General features: G+C 47.8%; 1 protein-coding gene across 8 annotated transcripts in view; it reads right to left on the bottom strand.

The window, feature by feature from the left end:
- sif (guanine nucleotide exchange factor still life) overlaps positions 1-14,253 on the bottom strand; it is a 207,839-nt gene that overhangs the window by 73,757 nt on the left and 119,829 nt on the right. For all 8 annotated transcript variants that reach the window (XM_077631283.1, XM_077631285.1, XM_077631287.1 and 5 more), the window contains 2 exons: positions 13,360-13,467; positions 7,616-7,812 (listed from right to left, as the gene is read on the bottom strand). In XM_077631283.1, coding sequence (XP_077487409.1) covers positions 7,616-7,812; positions 13,360-13,467 — 305 coding nt within the window. The remainder of the gene's footprint in view (positions 1-7,615; positions 7,813-13,359; positions 13,468-14,253) is intronic.

Raw genomic sequence — 14,253 nt, forward strand, 5'->3', positions numbered from 1 at the left:
TTTATTTTTACACACCCGCAATTGCTCAGGATATGATGAATTATATTAGCACACGAGAGGGTTATTTATAGACATATGAGAGAGGCCTTTGTCCTGCAGTGGCTGATGATGATTACGGAGGAATTACGGTTCATAAGAATCAATGAAATGCAATAGGATACGCTTGCATTATCCGCCAGTCGACTGATCGTGCTGGGCCTGGCTGGCTTTTCCTTTTTTTTTGCGCAAAAAGCAAAAAATAAATTTCTAACAAGCGAAATTTGAAACCTCTATAAAAAATATTGCACAATAGTATTTCAACTGTGACGCTGAAGCTCTGAGCTGCGTTTTAGAAAGACGCTTGCACCACAGAAAGCAATATTTTAATGCGGAACCAACACTAGGATAGTACGATCAAATAAAAAAAATAGATGTAGTTTACCTCTGGTTAAACCTGGAGTCACGCGATAGCTACAGCTGGCCGAGTGGAACTCGCTCAGTCGAATTGCAAAGTCAGCCGTCTTTAGCCGCTCCGTTTCACTGGGCATTCCTTCATCTTGGTCCCTGCTCCTAAGCAAGCGTGCTGCTCCACACCACATGACCAACCACGTGACCAGCAACGGCGCCTCTACGGTGGCCTCGGGCCCCGGGGTGGCCACGCTGAAGGCTCAAAATGCTAGCGTAATGCAGCTATCACTACTAAAAAATAGAACGTTTTCCGAAGGAGCGCGAAAGGCAACATCAGGAGACAAAAAAACTTTAATTTTGTAGGCGTCTCATTTCGATGCGGCGGAACTACCGCTAGCCTTTTTTGTCTTTCTTCCGTTTTAGACAAATTAGTTTAGGTAGCGAAGCACACGGAACCTGAAGACTTCGAAGCTGCATTGGGTCCGAGCGTTGCCCATGTTAATTTATATGCAGATAGAGTATTTTAGGACACGAAGCAAGATACCACAGCAGTACCTTACGACACGGTGGACGAACGTGAATACCATGATTTCTTGGCGATTGTTTTAAAATTAGAGGCTTTCGGAATCGGAAGAAGCACCCGTAGGAGAGCGAATAATTAAGCCATGTATTAGCGCCGCTGGCGAGACACGTACCGTAAGAAAGCGGTCGTGAATAATTAATTTCACGAATTATAAGCGCTTCATTCAGCAAAATTTTTAGACTGTAGCTGGTGCCCAATTTTATAGAACCGTTTTTCTAGTTCTTGCCGATAGTACTTGCATTTACATGTCACATCGCTTCTGGCAGTGTTTGAACTGCCATGAATATTCAGCTTTTAATAAGCATGAGTGCCTCACCTGCGCAACTTGCGCTCAGCTAACCAAAATCCTGACTAAACGAGTCTGCATCACTTAAAGAAATGCGTGCGCTTGTTGTGCATACGTATGTATGTTGCAGTGTAATTTCTAAGAAGAGATACCTGGCGCGTATCAGTAAAGTATAACGGGTTTGCTGTCGACTAATCAGAGTTCAGGCTGCCTTGAGTCTTCCGAAGCACTGTTTGATGGTTATGAGACTAAGGACTATCTATGTGTCACTTTTGTTTAGCGCGAACCAAAATAGCCTCTAGCACAAACGGTGACAAGGGAAGCTGTACATATGACAGAGATTTGAACCTTTACACCTATTCCACACTTCTATTTTATTAAAAACAAATAGCTTTGTTACTTTATTGTTGCAACAGCTCCGTACACTTGCCAGTATTTGTGTGTCATTATTAATCTATTGCGTTTCTCCGCAAAAGCAAAAAGCACGGATAAAAATTTAGGAGAGTTTGTGCAAGGAACTGCAACAACACACTGTTTTAGATATCGTCTAACACAGTGACTGAAACACGCGCCGCACTTCACGAAGCAAGAACAAACCGTTAAGCCAGCCTCTTTGTCCCTAAATACCCCACGAACTCCCGAAACTGTCGAGGAATTAAACGCACCACAGAAACAACACAAAACCGGCAACAAGCTTAAAGCTCTTGGGCACATCGTGGGCAGAGCAAAATAGCGCTTCGCGAGCTTCCACCAAATTCACTGCGCCAAACTGCAGCACACTCAGAACAAAATAGCACCCTGCCTCTCTCTCCCCCCCCCCCCTTCTTTTTTTTTTTCTCTGAAAGTACACAGCTAATGTTCTCGGTGGCAGGAGGCGACAGCATGCCCGCGTCACTGGCTCTCCAAACACCCGGCAACAAAAGACTTAGCATAATCACACCCCCCGATTTCGGTTCGATCTCGTGCGCAGGCGTTTCCCTCCGGATCGACGCTCCATCTCCACACGCCTACAGCAACGGCTCCGAAAAGAAACAATAAAAGAAAGAAAAGAGGAACAACAGAAGAACAGAGGCACGCTTTTGTACGCTTCGACCGACGGGAGAGAACAAAAGCGCACCAAAAAGATAAAGAGAGGAAAAAGTGAATGCGAGGAAACTAGTATGGGTAAGAAGCAGTGCGGCTAAGGCAGCTAAGGGGCGGAGAAGAAGGGAGCGCCTTGTTTACGAACTGGCGGCGAACCGCAATTCCTACGGAGCACGCTTTTCGACCGAGAAAGCGCGTCAGAAGAGTGCGAGGCAAACGGGGGGGGGGGGGGGGTGTAATAAGCACTGCCAAAAAGTAGGGGAGCGCGCGCGAGCCAGCAAAAAAGTCCTGAGGCACTGTCCGACGTTTTCGAGGAAAACAAGTTTAAGGAAAGGAACGACGAAAGGAAACAAAAAGAAAACAAATGCTTACGCGCCAGTTTCCTGGCACTCCTCTCTCCTCCTTCCCCATTACTTTCTCCTCCACCTCCTACTCCTGCTCATCCGTTCAGACACGCATGTGCTCACTGCGCAGTGGTGAAGAAGTGACACAGAAAAAAAGAACGGAGGAAGCAAACGCTTCGTACTCCGCCGCGGGCCTGAAATTCTAATGACGTCAGGAGAAAATTTCGGGGTGGAGAAAAATTTATAAACAAGCAAAACGGAAAGGGCAGTGATAGAGCAGAGCGAAACGAGCGGAATCAAGTAAGACAAAAAAGCGCGAATATAGCGGGACTGGCTAAGAACATTCGGGAGACGAGCATATAAATTTGGCCCCGAAGCGACGACGCTCGAAAGAAGGAGAGAGGAATTTGAGAGAGAGAAAAAGACAGAGAGAAGGACTGTTGTGTTTGGGAAGCAGAGTTGTACGCTTTCGTGAACCTCGAATTAGAATGAGCAAAAAGCACTGGATTATCGAGCGTGGGAGAACCTGCACTGGGGAGAGTCAAACGCGAGCGAAATAAATAATTAAAATAAAACTAGACAATGAAAGAACTAAGCTACAAGAAAGACAGTGCGCATGTTCGTTGTTCATACGCATGAGTCTAATACGCGGACTCGCGACTGAAGCAAAAACATGGAGATTTTTCGAAAAGCACCGGAAGGCATTTCTAACAGTCGCTTGCATCCGCACTCCACTACACGTCACGTCCGAACCACGAAGAGTGTTTTCTTGGTAGCCGCATTTTTTCTTAATTTTTGTTTTAATTTATTCTTTAGCTGTGCAGGAGTACACGGAATGCTCTGCCAGTTCATACACAAGATTTCGTAAGGTACTAAATAACACGCGCAGCTGTCGCGTAATCAGAGCCGATAATATTGTCGCCACGAAGAGTGTGTTACAAGCAAGAACAGTTGCCCGTGTATGCGATGGGGATGAACGTGTTTTGCAGAAGAAAGTGCAAACAAAACTAAAAAGAACCGACAGCACAAGGCACCCCGTGTTCATATCAAGACACTCCAACCATGCATCGGCATTCGCTGAAGTGCGTTATTCCAGTTTACTAGTTTTTCTTTGCGATCATCACCCCTAAAGCTAAGCTGAACCATGAGCCGTATTTGCGCACAGGTAAGCAAAACATAAATGAAAGACAGCGGGCTTCCTCTCCTTTGTCGACCTTACACAAGTGCAGTACGCAACGTACTCAATACCTCGCCTTTTATATCATATATCAGCAGCAGCAGCCTAACAACGTCCACTGCAGTGCAAAGGACCTTCCGATTTCCCTACAATTAACCCTGTCTTGCACCGGCTGCAGAATATAAAACGTATTCACTTATTCACTACAACGAGAATCGAACCGCCAGGCGTAATCTGTTTCGATTTGTGATGCTCGGAAGCCTGAAAGGGGGAAAGCCCGTAGGTGCTGCCCAATTCTCAAGAAAAGCCAGGTGTGCACACCAGCGGGGTTCCGGCTGGCTCATTCCAATTTTCAGCACAACGAAGCGCTTACTAACGAGCACACCCTTCGAATGAAAATGTGAAGAGCAGAGGCTCGTACCACCGTTCGTCAAAGTCAATGCGCTGGTACGTAGACGCTCCCACCAGGGTGTACGAAAACTCCGTAAACTTTGAAGCGAACCAGTGCGGAGTAGTGCGCACTGTTTCTGCACCGGACACCCCCGCTCGTGCTGGCAAGCTGGTCTTCCTCATCTTCCGCAGCAATCTGCGGAGACCAAGCGAGCCGGCACGAAACTCTGTTCGTGCGAACACGCAACGCGCCGAGCCACCCCAGCGCTGACCAAGAGGGCCCGAGAGCCTCATAGCTCACGGCTTGCAGGGCGCCGGATTTTCTCGCAATTCGTGCCGCGCTCGGTGGCTCGTCTAGGAAAGGGGCGTGAGCGCACTACATCAGTCTGTTCCTCGCGAGACCCGGATGGCGGTCAGCGAAACTACCCGTGCATTGCGCCTCCCTGCCTAACGGCGCGAAAACGTAAATGCAAGAAGCAGCAAATAGAGCAATACATAAGCGCGCGCACACATACACAATGCCCCCCGAGCAGTCTCCTCGAGTGCGTTCGTCTCCGAGCTATTAAGGTTTTTTTTGCTTTGCTGTTTTCATTGTAGTTGTTTTCTTTCAGTGCTGCATCTGATAGGAAAGCCAGTCGGCTCACGTATATAGGTGCAACGGTTAAGGAATAAAGAATGGCCATTCCGAATTTTTTTTCTTTCGAAGCACTGGCGCTGCCTTTGTGCATGCTGGGTCGTTTATTTGGGGCCGCCACGAAATGTTGATTTCGAATACACGAACTACTTCCGTATAAGAATTTCTAGAATGCCGCCACGTAACTGTAAGCCTTTGGAAAGAAGCATACAATGAAGCACTAAATGAGATACACCGGTTGAGGAAAAAAAAGCGGTTCACACGGGGTGTTTTCGGTATAGTTCAAAGGCTTTAACCCCTTGACATCATGGATGTACTTTATCCAAAGCCCATACCATTATTGAATGTTAGATCGTTATCATACTGAAGAGACATTAGCCAAGCCTTTCTTTTCTTACCGATGATATGCTCTTCCTCACTGACAGAACAGTACAGCTTTATACAGGATAGAAAACTTCTGTAATACTTGCTGGTCTACTAACATTGTCGACGTGCCGCGACGATTGAAGTTTGTCCATGCGTTTGACTAAAACATGTCTTTTGTTTTTTTTGGACACGCGAAGAAAAGTAAGAGCGCGCTCTTTGCCACAGCTTCCTGTCAAAATTATCTTCTTTAGTTCTTTCCAGAATCAGCGGACGCATTCCGCCATTGACGAAGCTCAAAAGTGTAATGACGAACTGCGGAAAGGCCTACTGTGTTCTACAATGCGCCGTAGTCTGAACTATGGCGTTGCAAATATGTAGCAATGAGACAAAACTTACTCCATGTTAGTGAGGCTAGTAAAGCGTAGCGGCGCCAGAATTGAAAAACAGTAGCAACTGCCTCTTTCAATAAATAGTTTTTCTTATAATACTGGTCATAGTTTACGACCATACAACTTCATAGTTTTCCTGCTCCTCCCATTATATATTCGGAGTGAAAATTAACAACGTCACCATTTTCTGGCTTCAGCGATAGCACTTACTCCAGATTTTCAGAATGAGCGGTTTTTCAAAAAATCAGAACTGACGCAAGTGCTCTAACTCATTTAAATGCGTTTACAAACAGTATTTAAGTTTGTAACTTGAACCTAATTTACGTTATTCACTTCGGGTGCCGCGACAATCCACAAACCATCCAAATTTCGGCCTACTCGAACCACAGTTCTAGTTAACAAAACGTCTTGCTCGGCAATTTGGTAACTGTACATCTTCGGTTACAGGCGCGAAAACAGACACAACACAAGGCACTCCGTCCCGTCTTTCTGCCTTGTGTTGTGTCTGCTTTCGCGCCTGCAACCAAAGATGCACCGTATTGGGGTACATATACCCTATTGAAACTTTCACAACTGGCAAGATCAGAGAACTATGGGTCCCTGTGACTCGGCCGGACCGGGTGCATGTGCAGCGGGGCGGCTGGTGGGGCTCGGCAACCGGACCAGCCGTGCCTGTGACTGTTCGTCAGCTTCACAAGCTCCTGTTCATTTAATCACGATTGAAACGATTTAATCGCGACCAAATGAAATCAAAAATAAAATGAATCCCTACATAACACGGCCCTATATTTCACTTATACGTGCCGAAGTGTATTTATTCCACACGCTGTTGCACAAACTACGTTTGGAAACTATTTATCAAAGCAAAGTCAACATGCCAGCTGTAAGAAATGCAGGACGACTATCAAAAGATTACCCACGCAAAAGCTGAGCCCCAGCGCCGAAACAACCGAAAAGTTTTCGCGATCGTACAGCAGGGTTGACTGGTAGTGGAATGACAGCAAATTTTTAAGCATTTTTAGCGCCCGCTGTCGTGCGCTGCAGGTGACTTTGGCGCTAAAACGGAGAGAGAGCACGGAGGTGAACCGAAGGAAGAACACAGAGGTGAATCTAAACGAACTTTAGCGAACTTTTCCGTCTTTAGCCTGGTGCTTACGTGCTGCGCTGATGCGTCAACAACAGCGCCTTCCTAGTGACGTGGTGGGCGAAGCCAGCGCGTGGCGCGGAGGAGCCTACGCTCCGCCCTGCAGCCCGACAGCGCATGCGCAATCCTCGCGACGCGTGAGCGAACCGAGAGCGCCGCGCGCGTTGCTCGATACGCGCGCCCGCAGTCTCGTGCGGAACCATGGCGCCATCGTTCGGTGCGTCACTGAACCCGTTCTGAACAGTGAGGGGCACTGCACTCTGAGTCGTAAGTCAGCACTGTGTTTGTCTCTTTCTCAGTCCCGCCTTTCGTGCGCTGTGCCTTCATTTAGCACTGCACTATGCCTCCCGCGAAACACGTCGGACGAATGGTTGTGCCTGGCTGAGACAAGACCTCTTCTTGCAAAAAGGTTCAGTCTCGAGAGTGTGCTACGCCGGCACTGCAATATAATAATGCTTACGTCTACTCGCAACCAAGAAAAAGAGTGCGTTTTTTATTGTACGCGACAGAGTGTGTGCACGCCATTTCAGCGTTCTGAGGCCTTGGTCAGGATTATGGTTATACAATTAGGTTGAAATCAAAACTTTTTAAGGAACCAAAGAGCTTCATTTCCCACTTGTGCAGTGTGAAGACCCCTAACGAAACAGTGCTAGAAGCTTATAGCCTCTTATACGAAGCTTTGGTTGCGTGGATATTGCAGGACCAACGAGGCACAGCCGCAATATGCAAGCGCTTCGTTCGGTTCATTCGCATCAGGCGTTCCCATGAGGCGACCTCGGCCCTGTACGCGAGCGGGATAGAGAGAGAGAGAAGGAGAAACGGGATGTACTACCTCGGATGAGGTGAGGTAGACGCGCGAGTCGGTGCTCTCCAGCGACGCCTGCGGAAAGAGTGCGTGGTTGCTCTCGACGCTGAGCGAGGACGCTGTGCCGGCCTGCGACAGCAGCGTGCTCCGCCGGGAAGACAGCGAACCGGCCGCGCTCAGAGACGGACCCGCGCTGCCGGGCCTCCCCGAAGATGCGGCCAGCCCTGCGCAGAAATGGACCAGCGGAAAGAAGAGGAAGATGGACTTCGGTCACACTCACGGGACACCGACATATCACTTAAAGCAGCGCACAGAATGTTTACCTACCAAGGATAGTAAGTAGTAAGAATAGTAAGAATACTAATTGACTGTGGGGAAAGAAAGGTGTCGGAGCTACCTTACTTAAAGTGATTTCATGTATCGTGATGATGATTAAGATGATTTTTTTATGGAGCAAGAGCATCTGTGGCCAAAGAGCGCCATTGCACAAGGTATTTTCTTCTACTCGAGGTGGGTTAAAACACCCTTTTACCCTTTTATTGGTCCACTCAGAAAAAATACAAAAAAAACATAAATGAAAGAGAGAGGGAACCCGGACCAGCAACTCTTTACCAGGCTTAAAGCCAATAAAAAAAGGAGCAAAACGCTCAAAAATATCAATTTAAAGAGAAAAGCAGAAAATAGCAACAACAAACAAACAAAAAAACATGAAACCCCAAAGGCAAGAAACAGACAGAAGCACAGATAATGTCACAGAGAATGTCAGCACAGATAAAGTCACTGGCACAGTTGGTCCAGACACCCCAGACAGTCAGAAGCACAGATAATGTCAGCACAGATAAAGTCACAGGCACAGTTGGTCCAAACACAGTGTCAGGCCACAGAGAGATGCATCCTTGTCCAGCAAAGAAACACAGATCACTTCTCTGCACAGAGCTTATGCAGGAGAAATGAGAGTGACGAAGGAACTCATCGGGAATGTGTAGGAATTGTCATTTCTCAAGCATTCCACCCTAAATAATCCGAGCACCAGACCAGGGCAAAGCTTGTACCCATTGTGTCACCGGTGGGCACCAGGCGGCACTGGGGATCGAACCCCGGTTTCATGAATCGTACTTTCAGGGCAGAGATATAGGAGGCCTTGAAAGGAGACCGGTAGAAATAATGATTGTAGTGAAGGGTTCCCGATTAATCCTAACCACCTGAGGTTCTTTAACGTGCGCTGGCATCGCACAGCCCACGGGTGTCGTTTGCAATTCGCCTCCATCGAAATGCGATCTGCTACGGCCGGGGTTCGATCTCATGACCTTGTGCTCAGCAGCCGCACGCCGAAAAAACTGAGCCGCCACTCTTTGTAGCAATTACTCATATTCGTCTCCTGCCTAAATATATCGCTGTATGCAAATATATGTTTTCATCCGCCTTTATCCAATATAAATCGTTCGTGCCAATGTCGAAATTTTCTGCTCGGCCGTTGTTTATATCAAAACGCATGCCTTCAGTCATCGCGGTCTAGAGATTTTTCTCAGCTCTTCGGTAATGAATTATGTGGCCGCTTCGTTTTCAAAAATGTTTCTGTCGTCATCCTGTATATTCTATATAAGAAAAAACTGGTTATGGCGGCTTTTTCAGACTGTGTAGCGATTGTCTTCAGATGTTTTGAGACCATTTATCACTTTAATTTGCATGCTTCAATCATAGGCTCACAGTCCAGAACCTTAGTCCAACTCTAACATCGTGACAGCGATGGCGACGTGCAACTACCGTGCTCTACACGAGCTCATCAGAGATAGACAGCGATGGAGATGAAGGAAAAAAAAGAAACGTTCCAGGTAAATCGGCGCCGGAACAGAGTCGCGCATAACGCATGTCCATCGCCGTATTCCGGACAACGGATACCTGGCAGCGTAGACCTGTTGTCACGCCAACTGGACAGCGCTACTAGCTCGCTCGGCGTTTCAGCTTATAGCATGGACATTCGCAACGTTACCTGCCTTGTCGGTCGTCGAGCTGCGGGACGCATTCATGCCAGCACTCACCGTGAGAGAGAGAGGGAGAGAGGGACGGAGTAAGGAAGAGAGGGACAGGCGGTCGTGCTCTCATATTGCCAAACTCGGAGCAAGCGGCACGGAAAGCGCAGATAGCCGAGGTCGCGGGTGCCCGCGCGAATTCGACCGCAAACTCCCCCGGGGCAACACGCCACTCCCCGCGAGCCTATGCGCGGCTGACGAGAACGAGGTAAAAAAGGCGAGAAGAACCCGGGCCTCCTTGATGCAGAGGTGCGTAAAGCTAGGGGGAAGAAGGCTAGGGTGGGAAAGGGAACAGCGCGAAGGTGGAAAAGGAGGAAAGCCCACTCACGCTCTTTCCTCTCCCTCACCCCTAGCTGCGTCGGGAGCTCCTCACCGGGATCGTTAATTAACGGCCAGAACCCGGTCTGCAGCCTGCCCCGGAGCTCGGGCCGCTGATTAACAACTTGGCTGCGCTGTGACTGGGCGGCGAGGCTTAGTCTAAACTGCTTCTGGTACACTGAGTGGCGCCCGGTTGCGTCGCGGGTCGCTGGGGTTAGCGAGTGGTTCCCCGTCTCCCGCCCACACCCTACCAGCCTGTCCTCTCCGAGCACAGTGCCAACCGGGCGAAAGAAGAGGAGATACAAAGAGAGAGACGAAATTCCCTCGTTTATCCACGGTGTTTGTCGCCTTTCGCTCGTACAACGATGGCTGCCCTAAACGCAGGCATTCTGTCTCAAAGCTGGCCGGATTTGCGGTTCCGTGCATGCAATGCAGTGCCGTGGTTGCCTGTCACTTGGGAAAAGAAAGAAAAACGCGAGGTAGTGCATGAAAGATTTATCGCCGCTGCATAATTAAGAAGAGTCTTTGACATCTCTTACTATAGTTTGCTGGCCTCTTCGACACAATTCTTTTCTTGTCGCAAATGGTATTTGTGCACTCGTAGCTCAATGAGTTTTTGTTGCTACTGTTATGAGACTTTCTGTCGCCTTGTTGTTACTACATTAACTGACTACAGTCCTGTGTGGTGGGTGGAGTGTGGGAGAATGAACAAGGTCAATTTACATAGATCGGGAAGACGGAGCACGAGTTCGGTCCAGGACCAAGCGCCAGAGACATCAGTCGGGGTTGTGGAACTGAGGTGCCAAAGTGAAATGAGCGTACGAACAAAAATAAGAGAAAATGAATTCGTTAGTTATTTTTTACTTATAATCATTTAAAACCTAATTGTAGTTACTAGTCTTTAAAATTTTTTAATTGTGCACATTTGGCAGCAAAGTAGGACGCTTTTGAACAGAAAGAATTATGTTCTCTTTCACTTGCAGAAGCGCGGAGACGCCATGTAAATTCACTATTCTGCGGCTTTAGCTGCCAGCCTTTGGCTTATCCTGTCGTGACTTCGTTGCGCGCAGCTGCTTGCCTTTTATCAGCGTTAATTTAAAGTGCTGAGTTTGATTTTGTTTTCGTGCTACGTTCTCTGCTTTTTGCACTCCAGCCACAGTTACAGTGGTTACAGTCGTACGGTTTTGACGCTGCTGCCTTTAGAAAGACGGTGCAGTGCACGCGAAAAAATGGTTCTTCGTAGGAAAGTTTCGAAGTGAAAACTACTCCGCTAGCCTCACAATGCGACAGCACGGTATTACAGCTCAATTTGGTACGCCGTCGCCAATGGGTGCTTTTAAAACCTAGAACGACGTCTTACAATTCCCGCTAGAAGGTGTCAGATGTGACTTTCGGATGATCGCTTGATAGTCTACACAAAAGAGTCTGTTTCATTGTAAATTCTGTTCATTTCCTTCAACCCGTAATAGAACTGAATGATTGTGCGCTGTGTTGACTGTACTGAGTCAAGTAAGGTGTTAGAATTACTTGTGTTCATAGTTCAGAAACACTATGATCAGCATGCACTCGGCAACGATTTGAAGTGCACATATTATTCATACCCCTCTGAATTCTGGGCTCTGATTTCGTAATAGAGAAATCTATAGCTCCATCTTTAACAAAATCAAAGTTAGATGCTGCTTTGAACTTACATGTTACTGAATACTGAAAACTGCGACTTGAAAGCCTTTCGTACACATTGAGCTGTGAAGATGCTATGCAGACGTGATACTGCACTGTTATTGTCGCAATTCAGAGAAAGCGGGGCTCTTTGTCATATGCCACCGTTATGTTCCTTTGAAAAACTTTGCATGCTCAGATGCTACTTCTATTTGTATGTTAAGGGCGCAGCATTCTTCAGTGAGGTCAGTTGTTTTGTTGAAATATTCCTCGGTAATCGCCTGGAGCTTGTGCTTGTTTCACGCTTCCTATGAATGTAAGCTCACTATTATTATTTTCTCAATCTGTCGCACCTTTTCTTGCTTTCTTATTCTGTGAGCGCCTGATTTTACGCTTTTCATTGTATTTACGAAAAAGTATGTGCTCCATGTGATCTAAAAGGCAGCCCTAATTTCGCAGGGAAAGAGCAGCGCTATTTACAGCACACTTATGTCATTTACGAACAGCAGGCAACTAGCTCCTCCTCTGCACGTGCAAGTTTTAAACTTGTCTCGTGGGTTAGTTCATCAACCTCCTGTTGTGTAACTATTTCGAGTCTTGTGTTTTATGATTTTTAACTAATAAATTACGACTTTTATTAAACATTTGCACTCCTGTCCCTTTTGATGTGAGCTAAACTCGATCGACACGATTCGATTGCAACCCACTGCTCGTAATCTCGGGTGCTAAATAACAGCTTCCAAAAAGGAGCTATAACTATGCCTTCAACTGTGCCTCTCGGGCATTAAGAGAAATAGTTAAGCCTGTTGCACGTTAACAGTTTTAAATTAACATTACGTACCACGTACGTTACGGTAATTAAGACACGTTAAAAGAAGCCACAATGAGCGCTGACTATCTAAACACAGCGTCGGTAGCCTGCACTCGTCGTGTCTTCTTTCTTCGTCTTTGTCTCGTGTATCGCGCTGAACCTCGAGACCTTCGACGACTTATTTTTTTCCGCCTGAAACACGCAGCTATGACGTCACATTTTTTTAATTATGACGTCATTGTTTAGCTGTTCACTTATCTCGCAAAGGGCGTTGGCTCCGCACCATAAGCTTCTGTTTTGAACGTATGACCTTCTATGCAAGCTAAGCTGCCGCCCTACATCATTTACCTTGGGATAAATCGAGACGTGAAAAGGCACTCACTGCAAAGGTGAAACGGAGGCACGAAGTCACCTTCCGTTCACATAGGTGGTTCACCTCGAACGTAACGCACGTACGCCGCACTGATCATCACTTCGCAATCGTCCCGGTTGTCCATTTTTGTACAGGGCACGAATGCGCATTTTAAAACGAGCTGCTATACCCGTGTTAGACAGCGCATCTAAGCGTTCTTGTGTAAAAAACCTAGCACTCTTTATTTCTGTGCTTATTGCGAGCGCAGGTAAAAGAAGAACAACTCTTTACTGAAATTTTATTCGCTGTGTTACGCACGCGAGCCAACCGATGGCCACTTCCAGCAGGCTGGGCGAGAGGAGACCTTAGCGGCTGCCACGCCAGTCGGAGAACCAGATTTATAGCGAAGGCGCACACACAGCGGAGCAGCAGCCCAGCACCATGCATGTAAGGTCTCTTGCCGGTACATGTCTCTTCCAAGGCCTCACCTCCAGCGAAACAGCATATCGCGCGATATACAAAGAAATAATAAGAAAAGAAGGGGTGGAACAGAGGGCCGGTGATCTAGAAGAGAAACGGCAAATCCGCCGCCTCCACTCACGCTGTTCGAGCAGTCCCCGGAACCCGTGCAGGTTGGGCTGAGTCTTGAGCGCCTGTTCTTCTTTCCGAATCGCCTCCAGCTCCACGTGAACTTCACGCATCAGGGCCACTGTGTGCGAGGTCCCGGTCGAGTCGCACCGACGCCGCATCCATTGTGGGGCGGTTCCGACGGGGAAGGTAGGGGATGAAAATATGGGAAATAAAAAAAGGAAAGGGAAGATGGAGAGAAGGAAATGAGGAGGAGGAGAGAAGCAGAGGAACATCGAGGGGTCACTTGAGCGCGGCAAGTCCCGGTGCCGCTTCCATGTCATGCGACAGGCCACGACACAGGCGAACAACACACGGAGCGGAGAGAAATGGGATGATCATCCAACGAGCAGTAGCGGTGTAAGCACCAGCAACGCGGCAGCAACGGCGGCAGGAGCAGCGAAGCATCAGGCACGGCACAACATACACAACAAGCACGCACGGATGGGACAAGCAATAAAGCGGCTCGAAACGAGAAGCCGTTACGAGCAGCAGTTCCACTTCAGCTCTTTTTTTTTCCTTTCGACGTTTTACTTTTCCTGCACTCGCCTTTATGGCACCGAGGCGTCAGTTAGAGGGAGATAACGGGCCCTGTAGTAAGTATTACGACGACAAGCTCCTCGGGTCTTACGCGTGCCATGTTGTCGTCATAAAATGGCGCGAAGCCGCCGGAGAAGTGCTCGTTAATCAACGCCACAAGTGATCACGCGCGGCTAGGAACGAAATCCGCTTCGGCATCGCGCTTTTTTTTTCACACGTTTCCTGCACTGAACACGTCTCTTGAGGAGCCCGCTGTCTGTCGGAAGTGATGAGAGCCAAAATGTTGCTCAGTTATAAAGCTTTCGTTGCGTCATCAGACGCTTTAATA

The sequence above is a fragment of the Amblyomma americanum genome, chromosome 7, assembly GCF_052857255.1.
Source record: "Amblyomma americanum isolate KBUSLIRL-KWMA chromosome 7, ASM5285725v1, whole genome shotgun sequence".
NCBI lineage: Eukaryota > Metazoa > Arthropoda > Arachnida > Ixodida > Ixodidae > Amblyomma > Amblyomma americanum.